Consider the following 16311-nt stretch of genomic DNA (forward strand, 5'->3'; position numbering starts at 1 on the left):
TTTTAACCTGGGGAGGGGAGAACACAATTACTACTGTAAGTCTTGAAACTTAAAGGAGTAGTAAAGGGAAAATACATGTTTAGCCCTGTTTTAAGGTTACTTATGATCATATACAATGGTTCAGATAAAAACGTTGACAAAACTAGCACTTTTGAGAAAGTCTGATAATTGCTCTACCACCGTTTTGGTCATACAATGGATGTGGGTGGGCACCTTGAAAAATCATTCAAAAACATGTTAAACTCTCGATTTCAAAGACAAGAAGCTCACTGAGGGGGTAATTGGTGTCCGTTGGTGTTCTGACATCAAATTCGCCGCAAAATATGAATCCTGTAGGGTTTTATTGATCATTTTATGAAATCCATTGACTTGTATTGAAGCGACCGTTGTAGATGTGTAGATCAATGTTGGTCCTGGCTTACCCGGTTCTAGGACCCACCAGAATCCACTGACCCCTACGTGCGTAGTTTCTCTCCCTATCTGCGTGTGTATACGGGGTGTGCGGGCGGGGGGGTTGGGGGGCATTGGGAGTAATAACAATGTCGGAGAAGACCCTGTGCAAGACCCCACGGTACGTTACTGCATTATATACAGACAGTCCTGATTACAATAGGAGTAGGACACTTCAATTCCTATAGTAATTAATTTTTGTATAGGATGTGATGCACCAGTCGCTCTACGCCTACTGTACATACATACATACATACATACATACATACATACATACATACATACATACATACATACATACATACATACATACATACATACAAACATACATACATACATACATACATACATAGACAAGACACTGAACCCCAAAATCACTCACATGTGGCTTTTTTCTCCTGGGCCTTTCTGTGTGGAGTTTGTGTTTGTAAGGGTTTCCACCCAAAGAACCCAAGTAGGCCTACTGTCGCCTCAACAAAAAGATGTGTGGAGTTTCTGTGTGGAGTTTACATGTTCTCCCCGTGTTAGCAAGGTTTTCCTCCCCAAAAAACGAATACAAAACACATGCAGAACAACAGATGCTCATCAGTCTTCTGACCAGGACTGGACTGAGCACTTGGTTCCGGGTGCCACTGCCCCTGGAGGAGATAAATGAGAGACAGATTCCACCAGTACGCATTTGATAAATGGACTGCATTTATACTGTAGATTTTATCCAAAGATCTTTAGAGGCCTCTCATTCACTCACACCAATGGCGGCAGCTGCCATGCAATTAGAATTTGGGGTTCAGTATCTTCAAGGAGCCGGGGTTCAAACCACCAACCAACCCTACGATCATTGGACGACCTGCTCTACCTCCTGAGCTACAGCCGCCCCACCTAGCTACAGCATTTCATTGTACATTCTGTACATGGTATTTGTATCTTTTACAAATGACAAAGATATTTGATACTTGAAATGATTTTTGGAGCTTCTAGCATAGGTAATAAAGCAAAGAATTGAGATAGAACATTTTCATTTGACAATGAATAGGCTATTTTGTACTTGCATACAGTAATTGCAATTATTCAAAGTGATTGGCTAGTGGTAGCCTTAGCCTATAATCTTTGTAGAGGGCTGTCTTTCAAAGAGGTGGACGATGGATTTTGTGTATTTGTGGGACTATGTTTGTAGCCTAATGGGTGTGTGCCAATGTGCCGACATCAGCCTGCTCGGCAATGTTTTTTTGTGTGGTTTGTGACGTAACGTTTGTTGCCAGCTGCACTGTGGGTAGGCTACTGGCCTGGATCGTAGTAGCAGCTTCGCAGTCGCAATAGAGACTATCCGCCATTTCAGCTGCAGAGAGCTAGCTAACTTAGCTATAACAATAGAAATGTTTTTCAGTAAGTACTGAGACCGTATTTTGTTTAATAGGATTGAGAAAAGGCAACTTTGAGAGGAGGCAAAACGAGTCCTCTCAAAATTCACACAAAAGAGCGCAAGGGGCGAAAGATGGCTGTTGACAGACGAGACGAGAAAGGTAAATTGCATGTTGTTTAGCTAACGTTAGTTAGCTACCTTCCGCAGTGCCAGTGCAATGTGGCTAGCAAATACACTGGGCCTACCAAGCTAGCATCCATGCTAACAATTCAGTATCTCGTGGCTCTAGTCCTTTGTTGAGTCGGGTGTTGTGATCAGCTCACATTGTTGGCTTAACCAACTACCTAAATAGCAACCTAGCGATACTAGCTCGCTATATGATTCAACTCGCCATGAATCAATGCAGCTAAAACCCAACCGAACCCAACTACGACAACTAAGAAAAGCTAGCTAACGTTAGCAGAATAAAAGACAAAGCCAACGTGAGCTATAATAACGTTAGCTAGCAAGTCTAGCAAGCGTTAGCTATGTGAAATATCTGGTATAGATAGCTTAATTTAGCTATACTAACTTAACTTGGACAAGTTTACTTAGCAGCATTTAACAAGCCAGCGTTAGCTAAAAGCTAGCTTTAGTTATGATCACCTATGACATGATTCACTGATCAATCAAATAGCTCACTAGTTAACATTAGCTGACAATTAGTTATAATGCTAAACAATAATATTACGTAGTATGTAACGTTAGTTAGCTAGCTAATAATATTATGTAGTATGTAACGTTTGTTAGCTAGCTTGCCCAGGTTTAGATTGACCATTCTTCACTTGCTGATGTGATGTGATAACACGTCTGTGTATGACCTTTGCTCCATTTCTACCTTAGAAGGAGAGTTGAATGTTCTTGAGGACATACTCACAGAAGCCCCAGACCAAGACGACGAGCTGTACAATCCTGAGAGTGAACACGATGTGAACGAGAAAAAAGGTATGCTGAAGTAAAAAGGAATGCCAGCTGCAATCATACATTGAAAACTAAACATGGGTGTCTTTTTCTTTCCCAGGATCCAAAAGGAAGAACGATCGCGTTGATAACCAAGAGCTGAAGCGTCTAAGACCCTCGGGGCACGCGACTAGACAGGCGCCTAAAAGATCTACCCCGTCGTCATCTGGGGCTGTCGGCAAAAAGCCACTCAGCACAAGAGGGCGACACCCCGCCGAATACAAGAGTGGTGACTATTACGAGGAGAGGAAGAGCCATCCCGTGAGAGCCAGCATGTCGAGAGGTGACCCTGGCAAAGCACACAACGACAAGCCTGGGAGCCGCAGGAGGGAGGCGGATCGGAGGATCAAACCGCTGATGCCGGAGTTGTCGGAGGTAGGAGGAGCATAACAATAGCGTGTTTCTCAATTAAAGCATTCATCTTGGTCGCTATAGTCGTACTGCTTCCTTCCTGTACGCTCCACGTTAGAGCTGACATGTTAACGAGGACTTTGTCTGTCGTCGCTTGCTTACTGGTCGTTCAGAAGCTGAGGCGCACCAGCGAGGGCAGCGTTGGCAGAACAAGCCCCGCCTCCAAGGAAGACGCCAACTCAGACGAGTATGCCTCCGACCAGGAAAGCAGCGCGGGTTCCTCCGGAGGCCACGAATCCAACATGGAGGAAGAGGAGGTGATGGAGGAAGAGGAGGAGGAAGAAGGGGAGAAGGGCCCCGATGACGACGAGGAAGAGGAGGAGGTGGAGGAAGATGAGGAGGAGGAAGGAGAGGAGGAAGAAGACTACGAGCCTGAGGAAGGAGACCAGCGGGCAGGAAACGAGACCAATGACTATGACACCCGGAGTGAAGCCAGCGACTCCCGGTCGAACTCGGTCAGCTTCTCCGAAGGCGAGTCTGTTCGCTCCGGCTCCGGGTCTGAGGCCTCAGGTAAATCACAGCTGAACCTGCACCACTACTGCCCCATTCAACCTCTCACTACTGCCCCATTCAACCTCTCACTACTGCCCCATTCAACCTCTCACTACTGCACCATTCAACCTCTCACTACTGCCCCATTCAACCTCTCACTACTGCCCCATTCAACCTCTCACTACTGCCCCATTCAACCTCTCACTACTGCCCCATTCAACCTCTCACTACTGCCCCATTCAACCTCTCACTACTGCCCCATTCAACTTCTCACTACTGCACCATTCAACCTCTCACTACTGCCCCATTCAACCTCTCACTACTGCCCCATTCAACCTCTCACTACTGCACCATTCAACTTCTCACTACTGCCCCATTCAACCTCTCACTACTGCCCCATTCAACCTCTCACTACTGCCCCATTCAACCTCTCACTACTGCCCCATTCAACCTCTCACTACTGCCCCATTCACATCTACTTCATTCTTTAATTTAGTTGGATCATTCTAAAATATATATGCCTGAGTCAAAGTATTGCGCAATGCAAGTTGCTAACAGGATGTGCCCTGTAGGAGTGGGGCTGGGTGGTGTGACCTAAAATCAGTATCAAAGTATTATTTTAATAGGGTGCGGTAATGGTATGATATCACAATATTGTATATTTTTTTCCCTTTTTTCCATACTCTTATCTATAGCCTACATTATTCTGTAGGCTATGAAACAAGATTGAACTGAAATCATATTAAGAACATTTATTGAAGGTTGTATAAAGAAAAACACGATCTTGCATAGTATAAACAACTGTAGGTCAGGATTTTTCCCCACTGGTAATAAACTTATCACAACATCGGTCTTCCCGTCGGCTACATTTACAAGCCTCTGCTCCGTCCTGGCATGTGCATAAAAGTCTTTTTTTAAGAACATTTAAAAATTGTTTATATAAACAAACATGGCAACGAGAGCATTTGTAGGCCTAGTTACAGTCGCTTCTGTGAAGTTTAAAGTAGTTTGCAATGTTTGTGATGGAAAGTGAAATTAGGCTGACTGATGGATGATCACTCGTTGAGTGATCTGACTCCGCTGCTGTTGGAGCATGTCTGTCACTCTGCGCTATACAAATAAAGTTTGATTTGATCTGCACACACAGGGAGAGCGGGACGGACACTTTCAGTTTCTAATTGCAGCATCTGTCGTCACTAAGTATTGATAATAATACGCTTAGTGTTTTTACACTGCACACGCAGTGTTAGAACCACAGTTTGACGGTAAATCCAAAAGCTGTACCGAGCCTCAGATTTACAGCAGTATGCCACCATCAAGACTGCCCAGCCCTACGGAGGAGATTGTGGTTAAGTCAGGTTGAATCGTGTAATTTCAAATTTAAAACTAACATGAGGGCAATTTACTGCTCAGATGAGGAAAGCAAAGAGCAGAAGAACACTAGAGGAACATCTCCAGTTGTATTTCATAGAAGTGGGAGCTCCGCTTCAGAATAATTTGCAGATATTAAGTAACCCCAAGCTGTTTCGACAGTTGCTACTTTTGAGGGATTAGTGGTTCATGTTATAATAAAACATATTTCACATCTCTAGCCTTTTTTTTGTTCATTGCTTTTAAAAACGATGTAACTAACCCACCTTTGCCTACAGTTTCTTCAAAAAAGAGGAAGACATTTTGTCTACAGCATGACTGATATTTTAAATCAGTTATTTGCCTACTTCAGTGTTCTTATTCCTATCAAGTTTCCTTGGTGTTTTGCATCAGTTACTGACAAAGCCGGTCAGATTGCAATTGTATGATTCAGGGGAAAGGCTGGACACATTTACTATTTTCCGGCTTTTGAATGTTTCTTCGTTTAGAATTAAATGTCCTTTGTAACTTAACAAACTATTTTTGTTTAGCTGTGCCGATTACCGGTGCAAAGTTATATCGCCTAGCCCTAATACAAAGCAGAGAATGTTGTTGCCTTTGTAACTTTCATTGCTCAAGACAAACTACTTATCAGATTCAAGGCACTTTGGTTTATTTTTTGATTCGAAACATTGGACTTCTATCACTGCCTCCTAAGTCAGTAAATTTTGGTATAGGCTATGTTCACTTGTTTGCTGCCTGTCATAATAATGTCAAATGTTCTGTGCAAGGCTTACTGGATCGATCCCTGTTCTTCCTCCACTATAACAGTCCCTCGCATTGGCTGTAACTTTCACAATGATTGATCGTTCACTCTTTTTAACTCAGTTGTGGTGTTTTTGCATGGCAGGTTCCGAGAAGAAGCATGAGAAGCTCTCCTCGTCTGTGCGTGCCGTACGCAAGGGTATGGAGAGTAAGTACAACCCCCCTCCCCCCCCCCAAAAAAAGTTAAATGCACCACCTTTGGGCACTTTTTTTACTTAACTTTTTTTTACCTTGTCTTTTTCAGATTTGACCAGCAAACTGAAGTATGTTCTCAGAGATGCCAGGTTTTTCTTAATAAAGAGCAACAACCATGAGAATGTCTCCCTGGCCAAGGCTAAGGTATGCTCCCTCAGTCACACTCACTGTCTCTGATGACTGCTTTATTTAAGTCTGTTGTAATTTAATGTGTATTTGTGTTTTGTATTTATGTGTTTTGTATTTATGTATATATTGTGTATGCAGGGCTCCCTTGAAAAAGAGATTAAATTAAAAAATAAAAATCACCATCATGGTTTATCTCACCTAAATCTGAGAAAAAAACATCCCAGTACTGCTCCTACTAAAGTTATCACAAATCCAGTGGACCTTGTGCAAACTAGGGATGTGCATGACTGACAAATCATTTTTGAATATTCTACTGTTCTTATGACCGAATATTTGAAAGCCATTGTATTGGTATTATATAAACATGGTTGTCTTTTTGTCATTTTTGTCTTCTAGGCTACTGGTATTTTGATAGGCCTACCTCTCTCTCAGTGCATGATCAGCCTAGATACACTGTGTCTCAGGGCCAGATCAAATGAATGATTTGTAATGTTATTTGATAGTCAAATTTTTATACAAGTAATAGTCATACTGGTTTAAACAAAGAATCTGATAGTACAGGTATTTCCCAGTTTTCTGGTTGTTACTAAACCATTCAAACATTATTTTATTTTTTTTGCGACTCTGACATGAATATCGAATTTGGAGCCTGCCACGACTATTCGAAAATTAAAATATTCTAACTCATCCCTAGTGCAAACCACGACAGTGTTGCTTTATCTTTAACAGCCTGCCGCCACAAATTCGGTCTGCCCAGACCTTAGATATTTTTAAATCACAGCTAAAGACTCACCTGTTTTCACTGGCTTTCTAAGGCTAGTTAAGCCATACATCCCTGGCCCTGGTATGACTGTGTTGTTTTTAAATGGTGCACTTTTATATTCAGTATTGTTTGTATGTATTGTCTGTTTATTTTCATTATACTGTAAAGCACTTTGGTGCAACTTCGGTTGATTTGAAATGTGCTATATAAATAAAGTTGACCTTGACCTTGACCTTTATCACGGCGCGTCTCGTCTCCCAGGGTGTGTGGTCCACGCTGCCTGTGAACGAAAAGAAGCTCAACGCTGCCTTCCGCTCGGCCAGAAGCGTCATCCTCGTCTTCTCCGTGCGGGAAAGTGGAAAGTTTCAAGGTGAACCTCAAACCGCTATGAAGTGCTGTCACAAAGCAGTTTTTTTCCTCCGTATTCTTCTTCGTGCTCCATAGAAGATGTCTCATAATAATAACATATTATGTCCTTGACTCGTGTGCAGGGTTTGCCCGGCTGTCCTCCGAGTCTCACCACGGCGGTTCTCCCATCCACTGGGTTCTTCCTGCAGGAATGAATGCCAAGATGCTCGGTGGTGTTTTCAAAATCGACTGGATTTGCAGGTGAAGCTTATTAATATTTTGACTGTACCTTTTAAAGGTGCAGCTCACTCAAAATAAAACATTCGCTCTCCTCTTACTGTGATGCGACACGGGAATGTGACACTGAAACTGAAAGTTTCCCGGCTGTTTTCAGACGCGAGTTGCCGTTCACGAAAGCCGCTCACCTCGCCAACCCGTGGAACGAGCACAAACCCGTGAAGATCGGCCGGGACGGACAGGTGAACATCCCCGATAATTATTCATACCATTGATCCTGCACGTGTCACCTGTTTGACCCATGTACTAAAACACTCCCTCTCTTATTTCTCCCTCCATTCCTTCCTGGGGGCGGGGCCGGGGGGGGGTCGGGGCCTGCAGGAGATCGAGACAGAATGCGGGATGCAGCTCTGCCTGCTTTTCCCTCCGGACGAGAGCATTGACTTGTATCAGGTTATTCATAAAATGCGTCACAAGAGGAGGATGCCCTCCGAGACCCGCTCTCGAGGCCGCCCGCCACACCGAGAGCCAGCGCGCGACCTGGGAAGGTTAGAAATGTTCTTTGGACTGCTAGTGCGCTCATGCCTGGGCGTGACGTGATGGATCTGTTGGGCCCTTATCTGATCCTCCGCAGCCCCTCCTCCTCCCCCCACTCCTCTCACCCACACTCCTCCCCCAAGTGCTCTCATCACATCCGAAGAGGGGGAGCCGAAATTCCTCATAGCTGCATGGACCCAAGCGCAGCCATCCGATTGGCTGAGGATTATCGGGCCAAACCAAGCGCTAGGCTGTTTTCTATTTGCCTTTGTTGGTGGTGTGTTAATTGTTTACTTTAAGAAAACAACAACAACAACAAAGAAACTAGTTCCAGTATGAAAGAAGTAGGTGTAAGTTGAAATGGTAATAGCCCAGAAAGTATTGAATGCAATTTGAAACGATGCTAAAAGCACTTAAATTGTAGTTCAGGAAGTTGTCCTTAGCTGCTTGAATTAATTTCATTAGATGAGCTGTTTTTAAATTTGTTCCCAAAGCCTTTTCTTTCAGGAGTTTCCTGGGGATAAACCTTATCATATGTGGGACTTTTTTAAAAGGAGCCATAATTGTTAAGCAGAAGATGGCACATCGATTTGAGGGGGCAGAATGCTCGATTTAAAATCACAAATGCTTTCAAGAAGAGCATTTTACCGGACTTTTTCCATGCAGCCCACCCTCCTGGCCTCAAAGCCGGGTATTCTGTTGAATCCACATAGACGTATACCTGCTGTAATGTGTACAGCGCATAGCCGCACAGAAAGAGAGAGGGGGAGAAAAGGGAGCAAGCGTCCGCCTACGAAGCCAGGCCGCTGGAGAGTGGTTGGCCGGTTGGGGAAAAGATCCGTTGGCCGTTGTGAGAGCGCTGGGCAACGCAGCAGTCATGGGGGCGGTGGCTTGTCACACGGTGTCCTACCTCCGGCTGCGGTGCTTTTGGACTAAATTGAGCATCGCGTTGTGTGAACTCTGTCGTTTACCGCTTGGGTGAGGAGAGGAGGCAGAAGGGTGTTTTGGGGGGGAGGGCGGGGCAGGGGGGTGGTGGCGATAAACCCTTCGAGCAGATGTTTCTCTTTAATGTACCCGGTAACGTAAATGCACCCTGAGTACCCAGCAAAAGGAGATCTATTGAACTGAAATATCCTGTATTCCATTACACCACCAATCCCCCCCCCCTCCCCCCCTCGCGCTCCTCAAGAGATCATATGGCGAGATATGTTGGTTTACAGTCACTGCCCACAACGCCCCAAGGACTGAGGATGTTGTGGGGCGTGAGAGGGCCGTGGTTAAAGTTTTACCCCCCCATCTGGAATTGCATCTGGTAGTAGGTAGGGGAGCCCCAAGGAATGGTTTCCATATCCTTACCCTAAAGGACTGAAGTGAGGTAGGAGGAGACCGTGCAGATACCCCACTCTTTTTAAGGCCTCAATGGACTGAGAACCAAGGGAAGCTGTAAGACAAAGAGGGATGACCTATTGGTTCATAAAAATGGCTGAAGCGCCTGTTCTTCTTGTTTGATTGCAATGGACTGCATCACCCCTATCAGCCCCTCTTCTCTGGCCTTCCAGGCCTGCCCTTGGTAATATGTTTGTGGCTGTAGACCCTAAACCATAAGATGGACTGTATATGAACTTTTGCCATCTTAATATTTGCCAACGTTAACAGTCACAAAACTACAAGAAAGCGGTATGTTGCCATTTTAACCGGCTTTTTCTCATTTCCTGTAGACACTGTTTTTCATCTGGGTTGACAATCTGGTTGATTTTAAAATCACAATTGAAGGTTTCTTTTGTGGAAATATCCATCCAGTAAACATTAAGATATATTAGCTATTCATGTGTACTTCCTCTCTTTCTAGTAGCATGGGAATATATATCCACAACTGTAGGCTATTTACCCAAATTTAAATATGGAGCAACTGACTCCCAAGCGCCCATCTTAAACCAGTTAAACAAGGATGCATTTACAATACCCCAAACATCCTCTTCAAACTGTCGAATTGGCTTTCCTTTGGTACCATGGGATCTGAACAAGCACTTGTGAAATTGTGTAGAATCTGTAAAATTTCAATTTTGAATGTGTACTGGTTTACCTTTTTCGTACTGGGGTACCTCTCATGAAGGCAGGCAATGAAATGCATCCAGTATGTTGGGCATACATGAAATGAATTTGACAGTTACAGTACTGCTAGACTATTGCACGATGAGTGATATGAACCCTGATGTTGAATCTGTTTGATTAATTTAAACCCAGAGAAATGTGTGTTTATGTAGGATGGTCTTTATGTAGGATGGTCGGTATGTGTTTTCATGTGGGTATATTCTGTTTTATTACTGGTGAGTCGTGTCTGTCTCAATTTCTACCTTAATCCATGTAGGCGTCGGCCAGAGGAATATGACATACACAACAGGAAACGGCCACGGATTGACTATCCTCAAGAGTTTCCTCAAAGACCAGGTCACTATTACTATATGATGGTAACATTTGCAACGGAACATAAATCGTGGGAACATGCAGAGTTAAAGCTGGGTTCTCATACAACAGCCAAGAAGGTTTGAGCAGTTTTAGAATGTGACTGTTCTAGAATGTGACTAGAACTGGAGACTGGAAGGTTCTTGTCAGATCTTTAGAACTGAGAAGGAAGTTTCAAAACAATCTTCCACTCTTAAGACTGCTTAAACTTGTTCGGCTGTTTGTATGTTAATGAATTCATTTGTTTGTCAGTCATCAACATTGTGCTCTGTACACACACAATCCGAAGTAAGATGTTGAGCCCATGTAGCCTATTATGTAGTGTCTGAATTGCACTTTATGATTGAGATTCATAGTGTATGAATCTAGCTGTTTTGTGAATAACGTCATATTTGTTTGAATGCATTTTACCGTGAATGTTCAAGACTCAAATTTCTCATGGACTTATGAGTAGCTATTCATTTTCAAGGGAAACCTCATAATTATTAAGGGACATGATAATTATGCAGTCCATGCTGATCCTGTGAATGTGATTTAGTGTGATTGTACTATTCAGAGTCAATCTGCTTCTTCTATCGATGCAGGCTTCATTCCGGACCCACGGAACCCACCTGTGGACAGGTGAGTCTTTAGGAAATTAGATTAACACTACTTGAGGTGAAATAATAAAAAAATAAACATTGACTGAATTCTGACAGGCGGTTCTCTGGAGTACGAAGGGATGTCTTTCTCAACGGGGTGAGTTCATGAATTGGTACCCATATAGATAAATTATTATACGACAGGACTGGGTCAAGCTATGATACGCCAGTCTGCTGTAGTCATAATCCTTCCATTGACTAATGTATTAACATGCATGGTTTCCTTACAGTCCTACAATGATTACATGAGGGAATTCCATCACAACATTGGACCACCCCCTCCATGGCAGGGGATGGTAAGTGACATTTTATGGGATAATGTTATATATACAAAGTAGTATGGAGCAGTATTTGTTCACAATTAATACTAGCCAACAGAATAATGTGTTGCTATTTTCTTATTACTTGTCTTGCTTGTATTATTTTGTGGGAGAAGCTTTCATTTACACATTTCATTATACCTGTAACCTGACAGTAAACCTGTGTGCTTGACCTCTACTGCAGGCCCCATACCCAGGAATGGAGCAGCCACCACACCACCCGTACTACCAGCACCACCCACCCCCACCCCAGGCCCACCCCCCCTACTCCGGGCACCACCCGGTCCCCCACGACGCCCGGTTCAGAGAGAAGAGGGTAGTGCGCTCCTTTTCATCAAGCCTGGTAAGGCTCCGCCGCCACACAGACCCGACTTCACACCGTTCCCATTCCTTACTGCACCTGAGTGACATCACCATCATCTGCGCTCTTAAACCGGGCTGTTCTCTAAACGCGAGCGATTAGTCGGGATCGGTTTAAGAGTCTTGACGGACGCCATTTTGTTGCAGCACGACTACGACATGCGGGTGGACGACTTCCTGCGGCGCACGCAAGCGGTGGTGAGCGGCCGGCGAAGCCGCCCCCGCGAGCGCGACAGGCAGAGGGAGCGCGACCGGCCTCGGGACGCACGCCGGGGGGACCGGGACAGGGATCGCGGCCGCGAGCGAGACCGGGAGAGAGACCGGCTCCGGGACCGGGAGAGGGAGAAAGAGAGGGGGCGCTATAGGAGATAGTTTAACAATCAAGAGGCTCCTGTGAAGACCCCTTTTACTGTTTTATGTTGTCTTTTTTATTTTTTATTTTTGAGCTGAATTGTATCTTCACCATGTGTAGCCTAATTGTACTTTTCTATTATGTTGTCATAGGCTGATGTGTGTCATGCATGCAATGTAACTATACGGGCGGGCAACAACCAAAAATGCCTGTTTTTAGTTTTTCACCTGTTTTTGAGAAGTGGTTTGGTGTTCAACTCAATACACTGGGGTAGGGCTCATGACGCATAAGCTTGATTCCTGACTTCAAAATGTTGACAGTCTTTTTAAAATGTTGACAGTCCTGACAGTCTTATGTTTCGAATCAGAGATTGTGTGACCCTGCACTTACCACAATATCTTTGTGTTGTTCATAATTGTACATGGTTAAAATGAAGATCTAGGCTAGTTTCTTTAAGGGGTATTGAACTGTATGGATTATGGCAGTGTTGTGTGTAGACTACCTTTTTGTTGGTCTTTTCGTTTCATGCCATGTTCCCCCCCCCCCACAGTGTTTGTGCAGAAGCTAAAGCAATATTGTCATGTCTGAAACTTTCCTTCTGAAGTTATTCAAACCAAGACTCGAATCAGTGCTGTGTTGCTTTGTGTTTTGAAAACCTGCAATTTAGAGATGTTGGTCAAGGGAGAGGTCTCTATAGGTCTGTTTTGTACAAAAAATAAATAAAACAAAAACACTTAATGGCTGTTTGTTTTTGGTTGCAAAAACAGGATTATTATTTACCATATATACAACCTCATACAGTATTAATTCAGCAGATCTACCCCTGAACAAACCGATTTTTGCTGTAGATGTATGATGCCTGAACGTAGAGTGCATACGTCACACCCAATGACTCGTCATCATTTCGTGTAGCCGGAAGTCGAAATCTCTTGATGAGGCAAACCTGACTGAGATGGCTGCGCCCGAGGAGCATGGGCGATATTTTGGTCCATGGCTATGCATTCTTTTGATAAGTGGATTTTACATTCCCTCTGTCTCGGCACTAATAGAGGGACTTTATTGTGGCACTGAGATGTGCTACGACGTGCTTAGCGTTAGCAGGGAAGCGACCAAGTCGGACATAGCTCGTGCGTACAGACAGTTGGCCAGAAAGTATCACCCCGACAGATTTCGAGTTGGGGACCCAAGTCTTGCCGGCGAGACTAAAGAAACTGCACATGAGAAATTTCTACTAATTGCGACTGCATACGAGACGCTAAAGGTAATGGAAATAATGATTACGCAGAGTAATGCAATGCCGGTTTGCTGGTGCAAGCTTGATCCATCTGATCTGACGTCAACTGGCTTTGCCAATGTGGCACTTTTTTCAAACCATGGGTTGAATAGAATCTACTAACTAGTTAACGTTCGCTGGGTAGCCCGAGTGTTACGCTCAGGCTCTTGTCTTGGACTCAACACCGGCTAACACATTATGATGATGCATTTGATATCAACGTGATGTGGCCAGCCAGAAAAATAACGCAGCTGTTGGAGAACAGGCTGTTATAGGCTACTCTACTAGGTAGTAGCAAACGATGTTAGACTACACGCGATTGTCTACGCTAGCCTATGCTATTCACGCTGTTTCTCTTTTTTTAGGATGAGGAATCCCGGAAAGATTATGACTACATGCTTGACCACCCCGAGGAATACTACAGCCATTATTATGCCTACTACAGGAGAAGGTTGGCACCTAAAGTGGACGTGCGGATAGTCATTCTGGTGACTGTGTGCGCCATCTCAGTCTTCCAGGTAAGATCTCGTCCTCTCGCCAGTACGCTTGGGCGTTCATAAAGGTGAACTGTTCAGATAACTGCATAACTTGCCTGCTTAATTAACAAACGTGACCTTATTTTCCCCCTTGCAGTATTACAGTTGGCATAGCAGTTACAATGAAGCTATCAATTACCTATCGACTGTACCCAAATACCGCATCCAGGCCACAGAGCTGGCCAAGCAACAGGGTCTCTTGAACAGGACCAAAGAAAAGGGCAAGAACCGCCGGTCCAAGGAGGAGATCCGTGAGCAGGAGGAAGAGATCATCCGTGACATCATCAAGAACAAGATCGACATCAAGGGAGGCTACCAGAAGCCCAACATCTCCGACATCCTCCTGTGCAAGATCATCCTGTTCCCCTACTACCTGTGCGTCTATGTGATCTGGTACTGCTCGTGGATCTACAAGTTCACCATCTGCAGGGAGGAGTACGGGGATGAGGAGAAGCTCTACATCATCCGCAAGTACATGAAGATGTCCCAGTGTCAGTTCGACAGTCTGGAGGATGGGTTGAGAGAGACCTTCCTGAAGAGACAGCTCTGGATCAAGGAGTACTATGAGGTTTGTGGAAGTAGCCATCTTGGTTTGTACCATATGGTACATTGAGCTGTCGATGTCTCCTTCCATGCAGGTTTAAATACGAACTACTGCATTTTGTGTCCAAAAGCCCAGAAGAAGCCTCTGGAGAGATTCTGTTTTCACTGTTCTGTAGCACATATATTTATATTAAATACAGTATTGTTACCTGAACCATCACCTTGATTTCTGTCTGTTTTATCTACTGATTCCAGGTGTACAAAGCGGAGCAGGAAGAGGAAATGAAGATGAAGATGGCCCTGGATCCCAGGATGAAGAGGTACAGACGATGGATGAGGAATGAAGGACCAGGCCGGCTAACGTTTATTGATGATTGACTGCATGCACCCATGCCATTATGTACAGATCTAATGTGCACACTCTGTATATATCAACACTTCTAGTCTGCAAATATGTGTACAGATAATTGACAAATGCCTGTTTATATCAAGAATTATTTTCATACATATTATATTGGACATTAAGGGTGAAAGGTACAACTTAAAGATCTTTGTATAAGCCTTATATGACATCTGTACCACTGATATAGATACTGTATGCGAGGTCTTTTGAAATGGGGATGATGACACCAAAACCTGCCTGGAGGAACTCTTCCCATCATCAAGGTTTACATTGTGTTGTTTAGGCTGTTATACCAACTCATTTTATCTCTTAAATTTGCCATTCTTGTTAGTTTTTGTTTATTTTTTGTTTAGCCTTTATGGCTCCCCCTATTAAATTTGTCAGGAAATGTTGGAAGTAGCTTACATAATCCAACACCTGTGTCCACATTGTGTCTACACAAGGGTTTCCTCCCTTTCATTAGTAACGGTTAATTTGACACCAAAAACTAAATACTCACATTTCTGAAGTTCTAGAAATGTGAGTATAGGTCATGTAGAACTGTTGCTACAAGAAAAAAAAAAAAACGTTATGAAAAAAAACAAAAAAAAAACGTTTAGGGTTGTTTGTCCTCAAACATGCCCTCAGTCTGCAAGGTATGTTGCAGGACGGGCAACTTAAAGCAAACAACTACTGTATTGTAATAATTACAAAAGACCTCAAGCAAAAAAGAAAAGAAGCATTAAAGAAGCAGTCACACACTTTGTTCTAATAATTATATTACATGTCCATACATAGCCTACCATTGCCTGTTCACAGAAAGTGTCTAAATTACCAACTTGTCACTTTTAAGCTTTAAAATCAAAATAGACACGAAGAAAAAGTCAGTTTACGTTTCATGCTCCTTTGGAATGTTCTGTTATTTATTTTATTGAGTGCGTCATTGATCATATCATTGATAATAATCATTGTTACATCATTAATTGGTATGATTTAATGAAATCTGACCCCCATGTTGGAAGCTGGATGTGTAAGTTATGTATTTCTATGGCAATATCATTAAAGAGTAAGGTTTCTGTACAGCACTTGTGATTGTCTTTAGTACATAGCTAAGGTATTGATTTGACACAAGGGGGAGTACCAGCACTGAGTGGATGACCAAGAACACCGGCCTTCTGCCACAGTGTGCACACTCTTTCACTTGGAGTGTGTAATCAATACATGCATACTAACCTGACACTGCAAACGTGAGCATGCAAAGTCAGGATGGTCTCACGAGGCTACGTACATACACCAATCACATTGAAATCAGTGTAGTGCACAGTCCAGGGAAAAGGATGTAAAT

At 43.6% G+C, this 16311-nt stretch overlaps 2 protein-coding genes across 2 annotated transcripts; both read left to right on the forward strand.

Annotated features, from left to right (window-relative positions):
• Positions 1-1772: 1772 nt before the first annotated feature.
• Positions 1773-12935, forward strand: ythdc1 (YTH N6-methyladenosine RNA binding protein C1). Its single transcript, XM_084442219.1, has 16 exons — positions 1773-1970; positions 2693-2794; positions 2871-3184; positions 3334-3730; positions 5973-6035; positions 6132-6226; positions 7236-7344; positions 7466-7583; positions 7717-7801; positions 7941-8107; positions 10465-10544; positions 11144-11180; positions 11258-11297; positions 11431-11496; positions 11705-11863; positions 12028-12935. The coding sequence occupies exons 1-16, from the start codon at positions 1943-1945 to the stop codon at positions 12250-12252; spliced, it is 2085 nt and encodes a 694-aa protein (XP_084298345.1). The 5' UTR covers positions 1773-1942; the 3' UTR covers positions 12253-12935.
• A 249-nt stretch (positions 12936-13184) lies between these two features.
• On the forward strand, positions 13185-15968 carry dnajc25 (DnaJ (Hsp40) homolog, subfamily C, member 25; the record flags this gene model as incomplete). Its single annotated transcript, XM_084441868.1, has 4 exons — positions 13185-13493; positions 13871-14023; positions 14139-14609; positions 14840-15968. 4 exons carry the CDS (start codon positions 13185-13187, stop codon positions 14960-14962), a joined length of 1056 nt encoding a protein of 351 aa, XP_084297994.1. The 3' UTR covers positions 14963-15968.
• Between the last annotated feature and the right edge of the window lie 343 nt (positions 15969-16311).

This window comes from Borostomias antarcticus, assembly GCF_949987555.1.
Source record: "Borostomias antarcticus genome assembly, chromosome: 8".
Classification (NCBI taxonomy): Eukaryota; Metazoa; Chordata; class Actinopteri; order Stomiiformes; family Stomiidae; genus Borostomias; species Borostomias antarcticus.